Source organism: Thermobia domestica, chromosome 13 (genome assembly GCF_964235325.1).
Source record: "Thermobia domestica chromosome 13, izTheDome1.hap1.1, whole genome shotgun sequence".
NCBI lineage: Eukaryota > Metazoa > Arthropoda > Insecta > Zygentoma > Lepismatidae > Thermobia > Thermobia domestica.
In genome coordinates this window covers 205,973,465-205,993,634 of record NC_137466.1, presented here as the reverse complement: position 1 = coordinate 205,993,634, position 20,170 = coordinate 205,973,465, and the positions used below count along the sequence as shown (strand labels likewise).

General features: G+C 36.4%; 1 protein-coding gene across 5 annotated transcripts in view; it reads left to right on the top strand.

Moving 5' to 3' along the window:
• The window catches only part of csw (protein tyrosine phosphatase non-receptor type corkscrew), a 432,330-nt gene that overhangs the window by 287,734 nt on the left and 124,426 nt on the right, over positions 1 to 20,170 (top strand). The window contains exon 1 of one of the 5 annotated variants that reach the window (XM_081737277.1): positions 9,121 to 9,188. The exons of the other annotated variants lie outside the window; for them this stretch is intronic. Coding sequence (XP_081593403.1) covers positions 9,175 to 9,188 — 14 coding nt within the window. The 5' untranslated portion in view covers positions 9,121 to 9,174. Of the gene's footprint in view, positions 1 to 9,120; positions 9,189 to 20,170 lie in introns of those variants that run through there. 5 annotated transcript variants of the gene reach the window in all.

Here is a 20,170-nt window from a genome sequence, read left to right as displayed (position 1 = left end):
CCTCAGAGTAAGTGAAAATATTTAACAACCATACAGCATAACAGGCATGATTATCACTTTATATATTTTAAGCTTCAAATTCCCCGATAGAATTCAGGAATACAAAAGATTTTGAACTGAATAATAACACGAATTCCCTGCTTTCAGTTGACTTTTAATTTCTTCGTGGATATGGTTCATGAGGCGAGAATTATGTAGCGCTAAAACAGTGTTGGAGATCTAAAACTAGAGTGAACTAGTGTTCCCCACAAGATTTGACAAATTTCCCTTCTAGTTTTGATTCTCGTCTCGAAAAGGGATGCGTCTTGTATTTGAAAATGTACTTCTCGCCTTGACTCTGTAAGGACGCTTGATTCATGTTTTCATTAGTCAGTGAGAAAGTGGTCAGTCGTAAGCCATATTATATGGTGAATAAATAGAATTTCAGCTTTATTTATTTACGGACCCTCCTGTGTCATACCTCCAACATCATTGTTATTCACGTGTGTTGATCACTTATCTCTGTTATAACCTAAAAGGCATCGCCTAACCGAGAAACACTATTTCTAACTACCGTCCTTTTCATAGTCCTTCCCGCTCATCTAACGTCTAGCCCATGTGTCTTTGGTGTATGTGACTCTGAGTTCGATTCCCGGTGGGAACGTGTAACGTTATATTTTTATATTTTAATTTGTTACAATTATAGCCCACAGTTCGAATAACAAATATTGGTAAATACGATTAAACACCTTAATGGATGACTTTTATTATTCTTATTTTATGTATATTTATTCTGTTGTCATAGCAGCAACAGACAAATGTCTATCTTCTTTTCAACAACTGACATTCCATGATTATTTATATAAAATCAACATATATATTCTACAATTTCTTCTTCTTCTTCTTCTTATCAACAAATTGTGTACTTTTAAGCGCCGTTGCCCAAAATAACTACAAGAAAATGGAAGTAATTTATAGGTTACGTATACAATCTCGTTGTAAAAGAACAAAAAAAAATGTTTTCACGATTATTCTTTTTCATTAGTTGTTCGCCTGCTTTAGCCTAAAGGGCATTAGCATGGGACGTTAAAATAAAAAATCATTTTTTTAATATAAAATTTGATAACTCCATACTTCCCTTGTTTACTCTACGTATAAAAGAAGTCCTGACAGACTGACTGAGCAAGGATTAAGCTAAGAATTCAAAAGTTGGATAGTACATAGGATTTGTGATGTGAAGTACCACTAACGAAGGATTTTTGAAAATTCGATGTGGAAGGTGTTGAAATAAGGATGGCAGTTATTATAATAAATTCTAAATAGTAACAATAATTTCGTTATTTTTAAAATCTAATATCAAATATATATATATATATATATATATATATATATATATATATATATATATATATATATATATATATATATATATATATATATATATATATATATATATATAATTTTAAATATAGTAGATGCAGTATTTTTTTCAATTACAGAGTATCTCTTCGTTTCAGTAGCAGAATAGACAAAGTTACTACTGGCAACTTTATCAGGTAATATATTTCAAACAAGTCACTGGTTTGCAAGCAATAATAATAAATTGTAGTTTGCTAATAGCTTGAACTTTCATTAATGATCCTTATAGGGATTCTTATACCGCCATCATAAATGGATCCTTTTTAGAGCAGGATGCTTTTATTTGAGTAAATACGGTGTCATGTTGCTCCAATTAACTATAGACCTGAGCTTCTTTTAAAGCTTTCTGTGGCTAGACACGTAGATGTAATCTTTCGTTGATTACATCACAGAATCTAATCCGAAGCAGCCATTGAGTTAATTCTGCAACAAACACAGCAAATTAATCCAAAGGCGACTTTCCTCGTACTTAACGTCGGTCATGCCTCGGAAATTAGTTAGCATGTTATTACAAAGCCCTTTCTGCAGTGTGCTTCTTTTAATTCTGTTATTTTCGGTTTCCTTAGTTAATTAAGATAACGTTTCTTCCATTATTTCTTTAGTCATTCATTCCTTTTCAGAGTTCTGGTGCTCTGCGTAACCGTTGTTTTGTTATAAGGGAGAGCTTTAGTGTGACGCTGTGGTTCATAGTTCGTTGCTTTATACAGTACAAAGAAGTGACCTTCTTTTCTTGTCGCGATCTTAACAGATATTTCCGTTACAAGTTAACAATAGTAAAACTATATCAGTTCTTTCTGCAAACTGACTTATATGCTTATCAAACTTTTTGGAGTTAATTAATAAGGTCTGTCAACAGGTCAGATTTAACCACTCGCTTGGTGCAATGAAGGACCCGCTTCTTTTCTTTCCGTTAAGCTCAGCAATTGACTTAGCGAGACTGCCGAGTCGAAACATGCGTGTTGTTCATCAATTAAACTGAATATTGCACATTGCATCAATTTATTTCATGATACGGAATAAAATACATACTGGGGTATCTTGTTGTTTTGTTCTGTTCTTCAGACGAAAGCTGACATATTAAATGAAAGGTGCACGGTAGGGTGCTCACTAGAAATGCAAAAAGAAACGTGGCTTTTCAGGGGGGCATTTTCACTTTTTCGACATTTTATGACTTTCTTGTTCAAGTACCACTTCTGTTTCGCTGTAGTGTATTCCACAATAAAGAAGGGAGCTGCAGTGGCTCAGTGGTAGAGCGTTCACCTCTGGTGCATGGGGTTCCTGGTTCGATCTCAGCTCGCAACAAGTGGACTTTGTAGTGGACAAAAACCATGTGCGTGGGTTTTCGCGGGATTCTCCCGTTTCCTTCCACTTTCTTCACTCCACCATTTCATTCATTTTGTCATCATCATAGTCTCCTTTAGCTCACAGGGCATAACTGTGATACGTAAAACTTAAAGATTTCATTTCATTTCTACAGTTAAGAAACTACGTTTACAACATCCAGTACTTGTGAGTCCTAGGTTCAGTTCAAAATTGACTGCTTTGATTGTCTTCAAAGTGCTATTCAATTTTTCAATAAGTGTACGTTATGCAACCACCATATCTCAAATGTCGTTTTGGTTGTATATCTTACCAAGTTCCTGGAAGATATATATCTTGATACGCGCATTTGCTTTACTGGTTGCCTAAATGCAATCTCTCAAGCAAGAACATTCTATCATAAACTAAGAAACATACTTTCTTTGCGAAAAAAAAATCTTGTCTTCCTTACATGACGTGCTCTGTTCTAAAAACATTTTATTCTCTATCTTCAGAGAGTTCAGTTTTTACAAAATTAAAGTTACAAACAGCTATTTTGGATATGACGTTGGTTTCAACATTATTATTAACAGAATTCCCTTTCCGTTTATTGTTACATCGTGTCAAAATTTTTGAAACGAGAAATTTATAGATAGTGTCTTGAACGTTTTGTCTCTCTCGAATTCAAGCGGCCTCAAATATTAGGATATAGTTATAACAAGGTTTTGGTTTATTATATACATTTTGAATGATGATTTTGTTTCTCGAAATCTACTACACTTTTAGAGTAGTTATTGGTAAGACTATTAAACTTTTCAGTAAAACATTCCCGTCCTTAAACATTTACTTAATAACTGTATGAAAATCCGTTTAAACTAAAGTGAGTCTACTGATTTGCACGTTTTGTTTTCTATCGAACGACCGTTTTTCTTTGATTCTTGGTATTTTCTCTTCAGAATGCAGTTTTTTTTTCGTATTATAATGGGAAAACTAAGGTGGAACGTAACGTTTTTTTTTTTTTTTTTTTTTTTAACTGTAAATTCCCAGTCAAGAAAACTGCAGCAAAATTCTCAAAAGTTTATATTCGAACACTTGTATCTCTGACTTTTGGCGCTGAACTCTTGTGCTAGGGGTCGGAGGTTCGATCCAGGCCAAATGAGTTTGTGGTGGACAGCATCGTGTCCGTTGTTTTCTCAAGGTTCTCCAGTTTCCACCACATTCCCATTCCACTATTTCTTTCACTACCATGCACTTTCTTTAACCATCCGTCTCCTTTGGCCTAAATGGCATAACAAAATTTAATATTTGAGTTTTACGTCTCACGATTATGCCGTGAGGGGTAAAGGAGAACTATGATGATGAGAAATGAATGAAATGGTGGAATAAAGAAAGTAGAAGGGAACGGGAGAACCCGAGAAAACCCACGCACATGCTGTTTGCCCACCATAAAGCCTACATGACACGAGCGGGGATCGAACCACCAGGGTCGTGTCGTGGAAAATCAGCGCCTGGGGCGAGAGTATACGACGGCGTCCCCATACATATATTCCAAGCAATTTTTCCTATCTTTTTTTTCCTTTTTTCTCCCGAATTTTTCGCCCTCCTTACTTCGGCGCCCGGGGCCGTAGCCCCGCTCTCCCCCACGGCACGGCCCTGCGAACCACGAACCCCATGCACCACAATTGAACGCTCTACCATTGAGCCATCGCGGCCCTAAAATGGCATTTCAGTAGGACGCAAAATTAGAAACTTCTACTTCAATAATAAAATCAAGAAAATGACTGATCAAATTGTTAGAAGATAACGAGTTAAAAGAACACAGAGAACCCGTGGAAACGATTTGTCTACCACAAGTTCACTTAGATTTTTTGTTTGTTTGAACTTTAATGGTTCTTTCACTACCTAAGCTGGGACGTGGACCTATAGTGTAATGTAAAATCTGAAGCATGTGAATTCTCAACGAATATCGAATACGAGTCTCCCATGTTAAAGGTACTTACGCTAACCGAAGCTTATATAGCCTACAAATCGGGTGTCACTAGAATCCAACCGACACCACACTCAGCAAGAGTAATCTTGTATATAATTAGCCTACTCGGATTTCCTTTTCAGAGTGTGGTTGTGGGTGCTCTTGTAAGGATTTGTGATAATTCTTTCGCGCCTTCACCGTCATAATAAAGTATAAGAACTATTCAATTGGAAAGTAATGATTTTTCAAGAGATACTCCTAGCAAAGACGGAATCCGCACCAAAAGCTACAAAGCCCAGCTCTATAAAACTACGAAGTTCAACTGGCGGAACAATTGATCATCAACATATTAAAATGCTAGAAAAATTTACATGTTTGTGGCCAATCCTCTCGACACGAAGTTCTCGGGAACCATTGGCCCTAGAAAGATGCCGTTTTCACTGATCGATTGCAAATTTTATGTAGATTGTTCAGTTCTGATTGACTGAAAAATGACCATTATTTCTTTATTACATTTTTAGGGGTACACAGGAAGTGTTGATTTTTATTTATTTATTTTTTAATAAAGCATCATATCCACATTCCAATACCACATACTTTTATACAGGGGTTCGTTATCTCTCTGGTTTGTTTTATGCAAATGATGAAAAACGAAGAATGATCATTTCTCCAATCTAAGGTGAATCTTTATTGTTTGGAGTGTTTTGCCCAATGAACACCATATATCACTGACAGTGTAATTAATTATTTGGATATTACATACTGTATGCAAGAAGAAAGAAAACATGGGTCATATATAAATTAGAAACTTGAACCGGAAGAACGCTCAGGTCTTGCAAACTGTGCGTGATATTGAAAAAAAATAATAATCGATCCCCTTTATATTACCTCGTGTCATTTTTTTTAAAATTAAGTCTTTTTCACTTGTGTTCGTAAAGGGACATGTAGAGATGTGAGGCATGACAAGGAGATTCATGCTCATATGTGAATGATGTGCTGTTGTGAGAGCGCAGGTTCAGCTAGTCCTCTTTCATTTAAAAATGTTCTATCCAGTGTTGTATCATGGGAAGTTTAAATACAAAAGTGAAGTAGAAACCTGAAAAAGCTCTCTTTTTATGTGACACGATTATACCTATTGTGAATAGAACAAGACTCCTTAACTAAAAGTAGGTTACTATTTTCCCCGTAATACGAGAGTACATTTTAAAACAGAAGCATATTTTTGTATATATATAAAAAAAAGTGAGGTGCCATGTTATGGTAACTTCCGTTGACATGAGTCAGTGCTATTTGAAAGGAACATTAAAATAAAGAAGGGAACGTTTTATTTCCTATATAATGCTATCCTGTAGTTGTAAAAATTGAATCAGCTAACGTTGAAGGTAGGTAATGTCATTATAATTTGCACACAATAGGTTAGCACTGTCATAGTGAGTGCATGGCCATTGTTCCATTTCCCATTGTTAATTCGTACCCCGTGAGATGAATACCATTCACAAAGGCAACAGAATACGGACTCCAGAATTGCAAACATACTTCTTTTTTTTTTTTTTTTTTTTCGGTGTGTCTTTTTGAAGGAGTGTCTGTCGTCCTTCGGTATTATTTGCTTACGATTATCACCGTGACCTTCAAGCAGCATCTTTTATACAAGAAAACAAAGGGAGTAATATATACAAAGAATGAAAAAAAGAAATCCTTTTAAATACCATCCCATTGTTACAATTTTGTTTGAAGAAGAAGCCATCTGTTCGCAAGGTGATAGGTGAATGCCGATTTCGATTTTCGTGACATGTTTAAATATCTGATTGCATGTTTTGATCATGTAAGATATTGAATGTTCGAAAGGTTTGGGCTTCATGGAGTTTTATAGACTTCTGAAACACACATCTTGGTGTACTTCTCGCCAAATTACTAGTTGCTTTGCTACTAAGTATTTTCTTCTAGAATACATACGAAATGTGCTCATCTAGTAGCTCTTGACTATTATTACCTGCAGTCTGTTGTCTTCTGCTTGCTGGGTTGAAAATTCATGTTTTATTGCTGTGCGTATGTAGATGATTTAATTTATCTTTAGCAGATGAGTGGTGTCTTGTAATTTCTTACAATTCAACAGTTTATAACTTCATGTATATTAATAAAGTGTCAACAGCGTATAGTAATCTCTTGTATGACAAGTGGATCAAGTTAGTTGCGGAACGCTAGTTGTAAATATGTATTCCACAGTCCATTGTGGGTATGCATTTTCCTATATGTTATTGAGACTTCATTGTGTTGATTTTTATTTATTCAACTGCTACATTATATGAATGCAGGGATAAAAGTGGACCAGAAAAGGCAGGGGTTGCTTGATATCACGCCGTCTCCCATGCCTATCTTTGCCCATTGTATTTTTTTTAGATAATGGGGATGCCATAGATATTTTTGAAAGTGGGGGAACGACATCCACCCGCGTTCCCCCAAACTTTTACTTCTACCTGAACGTAGAACAAACAAAAGATCTTTCATTCATTGAGTTTAACTAAAGGCGTCATTTGGGGAAGTTCAGGGGCAGTTACTGAGCTTGAGCTGTTAATATAGGTTTCAATCAATGTACTAGTGAAAACTTGATAATCTTCCTATACAGTGGATCTTCGGGTTATGTATGAACTTAACCCATTCTCCAACGCTATTCGTGAACGGAAATGTTCGTAAATAAAATTATTTTTCCCATTGAAAATACTGCAAATACAATTAATTCATTCTAGCCACAGAACCATGGTATTTTGCAAGTTTTTTTATTTTATTTTTGTTTTTCGTGGTGAAAAATATAGAATAAAAATAACATCTTCCTTTTTAAAGACGTATAAATAACACTTAAGTTAAACAAACAATATGAGGGTTAAGAAACACAGAAAGTGTAAAAACGAAGAAAAAGTAGTTTTTGAACATAGAATTATGACATAATTATGACTGCAAACGTGCAACAATAATCAAACTTAGAGAAATCAAACAAACATCCTAACATTTATCTCAATGCAGCTGTTTAGTACTTGCAAAATATTTTCTATATTCGATATGTTCTCCGTTGTGATTTGTAATAATAATAATAATAATAATAATAATAATAATAATAATAATAATAATAATAATAATAATAATAATAATAATAAATTGAGGCATCACATGGCTAGACAACGGACTGGGTAGGAAGAAAGAATACTTTAAAAGTTCTGATTTATTTACTGAATAGAGTAGTATTTTCTATCTAGAAAATTATATTGAGAAATTTCAATATATATGATATGTGCACAATTGGGGGGGGGGGATGGAAAACCCAGGAAAGAGCTGATCAGCACTTCTAACGTTGTATTCGACTCAGCAGAGACAAAAGAAGCATTTCCCATTCGAGTGTCTCATTACAGTGGAAATTCTATTAATGTGCTGTAAAAAAAAAAAAAAAAAAAAAAAAAAAAGTTTTGTTTTCGGGGCCGCAGTGGTTTAGTGCTAGAGCGCTCATCTCTGGTGCATGGGGTCCTCAGCTTCTGTAAAATTGATTTTGTGGTGGGCAAACTCTGCATGTCTAACTTTTCTCGGGATACTCACGGTTTTTCCCACTATTTTCATTCCACCATTATCACTTTTCTCACCATCAAGTCTTGAGTTGAGTTGATTTTGAATTTAACGTCCCGTTCAGCAGCGAGGCTATATGAGACGTGGACCTACTGATTGACGTGGAATCCGAACCACATGAGCTCCCGCCGGGAATTGAACCCGGGTCTCCCACGCCAAAGATGCGTACGCTAACCGCTTAGCCACAAAGGAGCTTACACCATCAAGTCTCCGTCAGCCTCCGTGCATAAACAGTGCGATAAACTTGAGAATTTTTTTTTCTAATTTTAATAAATATTTTACACCCTTTGAATGAATAGTTGTCACTTTTAAAAAATTAATGGTATCCCGCACAATGTTGCTTTCTCACGAGAAATGTAAATCGTTCCTCTCTCTCTCTCTCTCTTTTTTTTTTTTTTTTTTTTTTTAAGCCATTGTGTCAAGTGATTGACACCAATTTCTTTTAAGGAAATTAACATGGAACTGGGCACAAAGGGCAGAGGCATACACAGAAGCTCGGCTCATTGTTGGCGATTATTATATATCTTTTCTTTTCTTGTTATTTATGTGGTTCTAATAATTTTTGCATGTTTGATTGAAAAGTAACAAAGCAACTGCAATATCTTGGAACAATATATAGTATTGACTAAATGTCTTTCTCTGTCGTTGTCTGCGTGCTACTTATTTTGCTCTGTTAACCTATGTTGTGCTTCAAACACAACGTACTATTCTAGCCGTTGTGAGTACTTGTATCTTGTATGGCATGCTGGCTCGTATAGATGTTTGGAAGTCAAAGCGTCGGGCGCAAGCGCGTATAAGCTCAGGTGCCTGGACCGCACCTTCTCAGCTCCAGGCAAAAACCAGCTGTTTGTGGCAGCTACGATTCGGGGCCGGAATGGAGGTGTCAGAAATCCGAAGAGATGAGTACCGCAAGGTAAACATTTAAGAAATCATTCCTTTTTTCGCTTCTGTTATACGTGTTATATTCAAACAATATGAGAGAAAGTCTTGTGCTGTCTTGCTTAAGAGGGCCCACACTCTTGCGTTCAATCTGGTCTCTCGTTTTTTCTCACTTCTTTTGTTATACAAAACAAACACGGTGTGGTCTGTTGAAATTGTGTGTACACTGATGAAAAATTTATCTGATACACGCGGGAGTAAATATTAGGTAATTGGGTCCGACGCCATTTGTGACAGGCTGTCTGGCCATCATCATAAGGAAGACTGGTTGCTCTGCCCATATGATGAGCAGCGAGTGTAGTAGATTGTGTGTATGTGTGAGACAGAGAGAGGGAGTGTATATGTGTATTTAATATGGTGGAGTCGGAACTGTTGTATCAACAGAAATGCAAGGTCGAGTCTCACTGTGTTTGCTTTTACAGTCGTGTTTGTTTAAGAATATTAATTAAGATATGAATTGAAAATGAACAGTTTAAAGTGAAATACGAAAGAAATTGAATGCATCACTTAGAATATATATATAAAAAACTTATATCAGAAATTAAGGGCGGGTCTTATAGACCCAAAAATACACCGACTCTTTCTTATTTTTTCTTTTCTTCCGCTTCTGTGATCTCTCAGCTAGAAATCTCGCCTTTTGTGTCTATGTGATCATATTTACATTTTGAAGTTATAGTGATCCTGTGTTCAGACGGGAAGTTATAGATATAGGTTTCCGCTTTCGCTTTCAATAGGCAGATAATGGAGAAGATGGATGGAACCACTATTGGAATCTTTTTTTTTTTTTTTTTTTTTTTTTTTACTATCTCTTACAGTTTTTCCTGTTTGATTATCGAATGAGCCAAAACGGCATGGTGGATCAGTAGTAGAGCGTTCACCTCTTGTGCTAGGGTTTCTGGGTCGATCCCAGCTCGCACCAAGTGAACTTTGTAGTGAACAAATACCGTATGTATGTGTTTTCTCGGAGTTTTCCCGTTTCCTCCCACTTTATTCATTCCACCATTGCGTTCATTTCTAATCATCACCGTCTCTTTTAGTCTAACCATGACCGTCATAATCGTGGGCTGTGAAAACTGAAAGATTTCATTTTACCGATAAACTCAAGATCGAATCTGTTCTTTCGACTTGAAATTCATTTCAGTACGCCTCTTGGGCGCAAGGGATCCGTGTTGATTTCTCAGTGCTAGCTCATGTGGCTTGGATTCCACGTTAAGCTGTAGGTAGACGTCTCATATAGCTTCGATGTTGAACGGAGCGCTAAACTCCAAATCAGCTCTAAAGAAATTGCTTTTTGTTGCCTAATAGTGTTGCCCTTGAGGTGAGAAATGATTCATCTTGAAAACGAAACGAGAAGTGCCTTTTCAAATTTGAGACGAGTCCCGATAAATTGCTCGAGTCCCGTGGGCAACACTAATCCGCCCAGGTATTAGATTTCAAACATTGTTTTCCCGTTACGTGATACATAGTATAAAAAACCATAAGTTAATAAAGTGATTATAGGAACATAATGAAGAGCATTTGTCAACGTTTAAAGATACGGAAGTCATTGCACGATATACTGCAGTAATAAATATGGGTTAACAGTTGTTGTATTAAGAGGCTTCATCCCGGCGAAATTAAAATACCGCTAATTTTACAGTAATTATATGATATCTTCAAATAGATAAAAGATAATCGAAAAGTGGAACAAGAGCGCCCTAGACAATATCATTTTACATGAGATACCGTTATCACGACTCACTTATCTGCTTTCGATTTCGAGCCATTTTGAAAATCGGCATTTATTTTCGGTTGAAAACGGAAAGCCACTAGGTGACTTGTGATAACGGTACCTCACGCAAAATAATAATGTCTAGGGCGCTCTTGTTCCACATTTCAATTATCTTTTATCTATTTGAAGATATCACATAATTACTGTAAAATTAGCGGTATTTTAATTTCGCCGGGATGAGACCTCTCAATCATATCCTTCGTGGACCTCCCGTGACTTGAAAGAAAAATGAAATGAAATCTTTGAGTTTTACGTCCCACGATTATGCCGACTAGGCTAAAGGAGAAGGTGATGATGAGTAATGAATGAAATGGTGGAATGAAGAAAGTGTGAGGAAACGGGAGAACCCCGAGAAAACTCACGCACACGGTGTTTGTCCACCAGAAAGTTCACTTAACGGCGGCTGGGATCGAACCCGGGACCCCAAGCACCGTGACTTGAAAGAATTCTGATAACTTGTAGATGATTAAACAAAACAGACATAAATTTTGTGCTTAAATTTAGAAAACGACATGAGAAAGTTTTCGAGATAGATGACAAAGCTTTCCAAGAATCGAGACGAAATTAGAATCCTACAGGAAATTATGAGACGAGACGAAAATGTATTTCTCGTCTTGCTTCGTGGGCGACACTACTATCTAATACACAGAGAAAAATCCGTTCTCCGGACAGCGGTATATTGTACAAATATACGGGATCCTTACCTTAAATCAGTACGGAGCATACATTATCCATATGCTACATAGACACTGCCCTGATGTTACCTCATGCCGTTGCAGGATGTCTAACATCTAACAGTTTTCCGTATATCACATACATATACTCATGTTACCTTCGTCAGCTATATGTTATATACGTCCATTTGTATATGAGATCCTGACCTCCTATATTGTTTCATACAGAAACTACGTATAGATGAAACACTTATACAGAAAGTATTATAAAACATGCGTTTTCAGTTATACGTATGCTGTACGTTAAGTCCAAAAACTATAGGATTTACAAAGGTAACATACGATTTTATAAGTACGCCACATACATTTTTTTCTCAGTGTACTGTTTTTGCTCTGGTGGTGATGAATGTTCAAGCCGGGAGTAGTAGGTTTCTATTATTTCCGGTTTCGGTGGTGGCGGAGCGCTTATCTATGGTGGGTGGAGTCCGTGGTTCGGTCCCTGGCCAAGTAAGTTTGTTGTCGACAACAACGTGTGTGTAAGTTTCCTCAGAGTACTTCTGTTGTATAGTAATAATAATAATAATAATAATAATAATAATAATAATAATAATAATAATAATAATAATAATAATAATAATAATAATAATAATAATAATAAATCCTTACTAAAATAAAAGACAGCTAGAATGTCATGTCAGTTGAATTTCTGAAAGAGAATCCTCTATCGGCTCGGTGCCATTATTCAAACTGTGGGGTTGAACTTGAGTTCAACATTACAATTATTGGAGACATATAGACCCTAAATATCTCACTAGAAAACAGTCATAAAATGCACTGTAGTTGTTAAGTAAGATTATAACTAATATTTTCCATGTTAAAGATATTCAGTACATATCATAATGTTAGTTGAAGCTTTGTTCGGCTGTCGTTTCACAACATTGAATCAAAAGTTAATATTGTTTAAGAAAAAAATAATTCATTCTAAGAGTGCTATTCGGTAACATTCAGTATAACCAGTGGCGTGTTTAGGATTTTGTATCGGGGGGTGGGGGGCTATGCACATTCTCCTGAGTGCGTGCATATATACTGGGTCTATGTAGATATAGTTATTACATATACTATATATAAATTTGTCTATTTCGGGGGAGCTTGAGGCCTATAGCCGCCCCCTAAATACGCCACTGAGTATAACTAATAATCAGTTCTTGTATAAATCAAAATAAAATGTATTCTTAACTCCAAATTAATTTGAAGTCATTTCTACTTTGTCACTAGCTTACCTAAGGTTAGCTTCACTAATGTAATTACAACAAATCTTTGTTATTGTTATTCTGAATCATTTCATTGGTCAAATCTCTCTTTTATTGCAGTTACGTAATAGTATAATGCAGTGGTTCTCAACCTTTTATGACTGATGACACACTTTCCTGAGCGTCCAAGATAGCAATAAACTCGGGGACTTACGCAGGGGGTGGGTCCTGAGGATCCGACCTCCTCCGAAATTTCGACTTTTGTGTAAATTTAGCCTAATTTTAGGGGCAATTTTAGGAATTTTAATATAAAATACCCTCATATTGAGTTTGGACCTACTCCGAAATAAATTTCTGCGTACGCTACTGAATATACTTGTCTGATATTTTTATTATAAATAATGATAACAATAATATGTATTATAATAGTGAAACCAATTAGCTTTTATAATCACTCTATATAGCACTGAGCATTATTACTTCCGCTAGAGGTGTTCACTTTTACAGTCTCTCTCGATTATAACTAATTATTATTAAGTTCTTCATGATTTTTAAACTCTAAAATTTCCCGACATACCTTTGGGGACTGTGTGACATACCAGTGTGTCGCGACACATAGGTTGAGAACCACTGGTATAATGCCCTTATACAGAGATGCACTGTGTCCTTTTCTTTTCTTTCTTTTAGTTTCAGTATCACATTACAGAATTTTTAGGTACTAGAATTTTACCATATAAATTTTTGGCACTTTGAACAAACGTCATTTAAGACAATAATGTGTTCCAAAGATTCTTCATTACTCAAAAACATGTTTTCACTCCTACATAGACTTAGGTTAGCTAGAAATTCTTAACAGGGGGGGGGTCTCTAAAACACGTGTTTATATTTAAGCCAATGTAAATTGGTATTTCTTGTTATCAATGTCTTTTTAGCCAGAACATACAATATATATAATATTTATTCTTAATTGGTCATAATATACATTTCTTGAGTCTTATAATAGAAAAAATGAAATCTTTCAGTTTTACGTCCACGATTATGCGGGCTAGACTAAAGGAGACGGTGAAGATGAGAAATGAAAGAAATAGTGGAGTGAAGAAAGTGAGAGGAAACGGGAGATTCCCGAGAAAACCCAAGCATACGGTGTTCGTCCACCACAAAGTTCACTTGGCGCGAGCTGGGATTGAACCAAGGATCCCATGCACCAGATGTGAACGTTCTACCACTGAGAGACTGCGGGCCCAAGTCTTATAATAAAGTTGTATTAAGAAAAGCAAGTTGTAACCTTGTCCTGTTAATTCAGTCTCATGATTATTTCATCACGTCATATTTTGACTTTTGTTAGCAGTATTTCAACAAGTGTCAAGGTTGTAGTTTTTATGAAGATAGTAAGATAAATAAATTTTGGCATTATTTGAATACCGTGTTACTGACAGCCGGAATATTAGTGGATATTATGTTGGTCGTTTGTTCTAAATTTAAGTAATTTTTGTTCACTTCTTAATAAATAAATTTAAAAATATTACAACCAGCGCTGTATCTTAATTTTTTCTGGGGGGGGGGGGCAAGCATAGAAAACGTTGTTTTTCTAATTCTTGGGCCCATCTTTCTCTTTATGAGCCCCCGGAGCCTGTGGGCTCTCCCGCACTGCAAGGTCTGCGGGGCCGTTAGTTACGCCCCTGTACCCGTTCCATACATGACAAATTAATTAAGAGAACAATATTGACAAATCTCAAAGCCATACGAATAAATATTATTTCTAGGGCCCCTAATAGTAGACATTTTTTACTGAAATGGTCCCACAACTCGTTTTTGTTTTATATACCATTTGTGTGCTGTTTTGTTTATGTAATATAGTAAACTTGTTTGATGTTTCATTTATAATTTCATGTTCGTACCGTATATGGAGTGAGAAAATTTTGTCTTAAAGTGGGCCCCCCTCGAACGGCGGGGAGCTTCCCTGGGGACAGTTGCCCGTCCTGCCCCCCACAAGTTACAGCCCTGATTACAACTGCCAATAATTTCAAGTGGTAGGGATATTTATTGCAAAATCAAAGTAATCGCTTCCGTTGGCTAAATGGTCATGGGTATCGCCTTTGACGTGGGAGAACTGGGTTCGATTTCCAGTAGAAATAAATGCGATTTGGGTATCAAGGTAAACTTACAGTCAATTTATTGTTGAATCACCATGTTGGAAGTGCTTTCTAAAATTTGACACTTAAAATTTCAGTATTACTATAGTTCTTTGTATTGAAAACCGGTTGGAAGGTTTCGAAATGTGGGTGTGAAGAAGAATCGAGAAAATTAACTGGGCTGAGCGGAAAATGAATGAGAGGGTCTTAAAAATAGTGGGGGAGGAAAGAACGATTTTAAATATTATTAAGAAGAAGAAGAAAACTTGTTGGGGCATTGGGTAAGAAGTAACTCCATCATGAGTGACGTGCTAGAGGGTATGGTAGTAGGAAAAAGAGGGAAGGGACGAAGTAGGCTACAATTGATGGACGATATCGAAACAGAAAAATCGTACATGAAGACGAAGAGGTTAGCGGAATAACTTGAAGCATGCAACTTCTCAGTTGCGAAACATGACTTTCCAGTAATGGCAGAATACGGATGATGATAATTCCTTGTGATATTCTCCTTGAATTCTGACCTATAGTAATACTTGATATATATTACTTTATTCGCTAAAGGAATTTGTTATCTTTTTTTTTAACTTACCACCATTTATTACGTACGAAACCTGTTTTGTTTAGCAATGTTACAGAAAGAAATTATGTAAATTAATTATCACTGTTTGAAAATTTCGTGAAGAAACTGACTAAACTATAGAATTATTTATAACAAATATTACTGTGATTTTATGCATTATTTCCTACCGAAAGAAATGAATGTTATAGACATTTTGTTTGAAGAGCGTATCAGGAAGTAGGAGAGTTATAATTAATATATTCACTGTTTGTTTTTACCACTTTATCGTGTTTGGTTTTGAGAAAAAGAAATCAAAGATGTTACTCATCTATTTGAACATGAGAAGACTTTGCAACTTTTCAATTAAAATATGCTTCATACAAGAAAATACAGTATCTGGTGTTAACTAGGATCGTTGAACAGAAACGTATTCAACGTGGATGTAAGCGTCTTCAGTGAAGCGGGATTACCTGGGAGTTCATTTTCAGAATTGAAGTAAAAATGGCAATTGATATCAACAATTCTTTTCCATGAAAAAGAAAACGGAAACTGACTATAATTTGTGAAATTTCCATTTGTGTGATTTGTCGTTTGTTTCCTTTTTAAACTCAGTAAACCAAAAGGAGTATAGAATGTGCGAGAATTCTTGTTGTATATACCTAGGTATTTTTGCAAACAGAAGATAGATAGATGCAAGTGCGAAATTAGTTGATCAGATGTAAAACAAATTAATAGCCCACACCTGTCTTTGATAACTTACATATAGGCAACACACATGACAGGAAGCTAAAATGAGTTGCCTAACTGTGAGGAAATTATTTTCCGCTTTTCCACTTCTTGGGGTCTTGAATCTAGTTTCAAAACAGATTATTGATGCGATAAACTAACGATAAATGCATGTCTCGAACTGATGCTCAGTTAATTCAAATAACACATTGATGGAGACGGGGCCGCCTTCTTAAAGTGCGATCCAAACCAGTACTCGATTTTCTATCCATTGCAAATACACGGCCTGGGAGAACACGTTAAACACTTTTTTGCGTGAGGGGGCATGGTAGTTCAGTGGTAGAGCGCGTACCGCTGGTATGTGGGGTCCCTGGTTCATTCCCTGACCAAGTAATTTTGTGGTGAACAACATCGTGTCTGTGGTTTTGTCGGGATACTCCCATTTCTTTCCACTTTCTCATTCTACCAAATCTTCCATCATCATTCAGTTGCTTTAATCATCTTCCTTAGCCTGGAGGGCTCGCGAGAGGACTGGATAACATTCGCCGAGGTCCATTAGTTTCCGAGGCACCACGAAGTTGATGCTGTAAAGTTCTACGCGCAAAACACAACGTATAGTATACAGAGCGAAAACAATCCATTGATTCGATTTTCTTTTGGAGTTCATCTAGATCGGATCCTATGTTATGCTGTGCGTTCCATACTTAACATAGAACTCCCTTATGACTAAGCAGTTAGCATACCCTCCTTTAGCATGGAAGACCTGGGTTCGATTCACGGCGGAAGCTCATGTGGTTCGAATCCCACGTTAAGCTGTAGGTCCAAGTCTGATATAGCCTCGGTGCTCAAAGGGACACTAAAATAAAATAAAATCATATTTTACATAGCCTTCATGTACAAAAAGATATTTTTAGAAATGCAGTGTGTGTCCTATATTTAATCAGATTAGTATTATAGCCTAGTGAAATCAGATATATTAGGAAACAAGTGAATTTCGTTTCCCTTATGAAATTACGGTGGAGTTTCAAACTAAGCGAACTCATTACCGGAACCGGACATAGTATATCTATAACTTCCTGTTGTGATACAGGGATAAGGCCAGAGGTGGAACTTATTTTGTGAGACACCCAAAAGCAATTTCTGTCTACTTCTTTTCGTTTTTGCTCTAAGAAAGTTAATGTTCAGACCGGAAGTTGTAGTAGATATCTACTACTTTTGGTTTTACTAGAGAAAGTAAGATGGAGATGGAACGCTTAATTCATTGCAATAAACCATTTCTCGCTATGACGTTTATAGTTTATGACGATCAACGTTAAGATCAGAAATTGTTGACTTCTGCCACTTCCGGTTTGGTAGTATGTTAAGAGGGGAGGGGGTATCTCATTCTTGGGATTCTGAATCGATTCCTAAAACCACGTAAGATCAGAAGTGGTTGATTTCTATCTCTTCCAGTGTTAGTAGAGGTTTTTATAAAAAATGAAATCTTTGAATTTTACGTCCAACGATTTTGTTGGCTAGGCTAAAGGAGACAATGATGATGAGAAATGAATGAAATGGTGGAATGAAGAAAGTGAAGAAACGGGAGAACCTCGAGGTAACCCACGCACACGGTGTCTGACCACCATAAAGTCCACTTGGCGCGAGCTGAGATCGAACCAGGAACCCCCTGCACCAGAGGTGAACGCTTTACCACTGAGCCACCGCGGTCCTAAGTACAGATTTAAGAATGAAACTTAAATGTATTTTTGAGACACTTAATCAATTGTAGAAAACCACGTCTCTTTTTCTATTGCAATTTTTGCTCTACAGTGATCAACATAAAAACTGGAAATGATTGATTTCCATCACTTCCGGTTTCAGCATTGCCTCCCAAAACAAACTGATTCCTAACTTTTCGACCTTCTACTTTCTGACCAAGTTTGGTGGTGTTCCATTAAATGGTTCTTCAGAATTTTTGTCTTCCGAATAAACAGACGGACAGGGTAAATATAGTATATGAAAAAGTTTTGATAAGCAACTCCTTAACTAGGAGAAAGTTATGTTCTGACTTCACCTCATATGAATGAATACTAATGGAAGAATTGATTTATATGCTATTTGCGGATGACATCGTATTGGTGAGTAACACCAAGCGAGCTCTGCAAGAGAAAATAGGTGCCTGAAGAGGAGCACTGGAAAGAAAAGGGCTTAGAATTAGTAAATATTTACATTGTCCTTTGAGGGAAAATATAATTCAGAATACAAGAATACGATTGGACAGAAAAGAGGTGAACATGAAGCGGAAGTTCAAGTACTTGCGATCAATATTGCAGGAAAATGCAGGAATAGAAGAAGATATAAACAGCAGAATTAACAGCAGTTGGGCGAAATGGAGAGAAGTGGCAGGAATGTTGTGTGAATATACCTTAAAGGAAAAGTTTACAAAACCGTAGTGAAACCTGCCTTATTATACAGAGCGGAATGTTGGACGGCGAAGAAGAGAGAGGGACAGGAGTTGCATGTTGTGGAGATGAAGATGCTGTGCGGTGAACGTATGAATTGATACGGAAGGACAAAATTAAGAATGAAATTATCCAGGGAACAGTAAAGGTGAGACCAGTGGTAGAAAAACTGGAAGAAAGTAGACTGGGATGGTGTGGGCATGTAAGAAGACCTTGGAATTCGTAGCTTACCGAGTAGATGCGATAGAAGTGAGTGGGAAACGAACCTGAGGCCAGCCAAAAAGTAGTGGCGAGATAGTGTTACTAACGCAAGGGCCAAGGGTCCCCCAAAGCTCATGTGGACTCCCCTATTATATTTGTAAATATACAATATTTGGCATAATTTGAGTGTAATTTGTCTTAAAATCTTCATATAAATACCTTCTGCATCTGAATGGGCCCCCCTCCCAAATTTACAGAGAAATCGGCGCCCTTGTACTAACGATATGGTTTAGTGTGGTGTCACAGAGGATATGATACAAGATAGAAACAGATGGAGGGCAGCGATCCGAAAAAAACAACCCAGCTAACTAGGAAAAAGACTTAGAAGAAGAAGAAGAAAGTATTGGGATAACCAAAGAACACTAAGAAAATACCCAAGCCCTAGTGGTAAGGAATCTATGGTTTCTCCACACTAGAGACGACCAGTCTACCACTTCGTATCCTTGCTCTGTTCTCGTTACCATGCCCTTAACTAAAAGAGAGCTTTATTTTTTTCTTTTCTCTTTAATTATTATTACTATTATTATTCACATGCCCCGCGAGTTTCAGACCGTTGATCTAACCCATAAAAGTAAAGGTCATGCTACGCACATATATATTTCTTTTTAATATAATGAATGTAAAACAGAAGGGAAAACGTATTCATTGCTAAAATGTTCAGGTGCAAACTTGAAAAGAAAATCTGAATGCCGTGAGAAATGTTCCCTACAAGCCACCATAAAATTGTTGTTACAGTTTTTCCTTTTCACTGTGTCAATGAAAACAGAGAAAATTATATTGCTATAAAAACTGGATTTATGATATTCGCCTGTGTACATTGCCTGAAACTATAATCCAATTTTGTCAACTATTGATAGTAATACCTGCAGAAATTTGGATAATTCCCATGCATTTTGAGGTTACTTAGTATTTCATTTAATTCACTTTCTAAGCTTTTCATAACCGCTTGCAGAAGCTTTTAAACGGAAAGTCTTATTCTGGTTTAGCAGTTACTAGCATATTCTGTAAGTACTGACTTTCAGATATTTCTCTCCTTTTTGTTGTTACAATGCTGCAAAACTTGTAAAATTTATCTATGAAATATTTTGCATTATAATAATTAGACAATTCACCAAATATGGTGGTGTACTGTACGAAGCAGA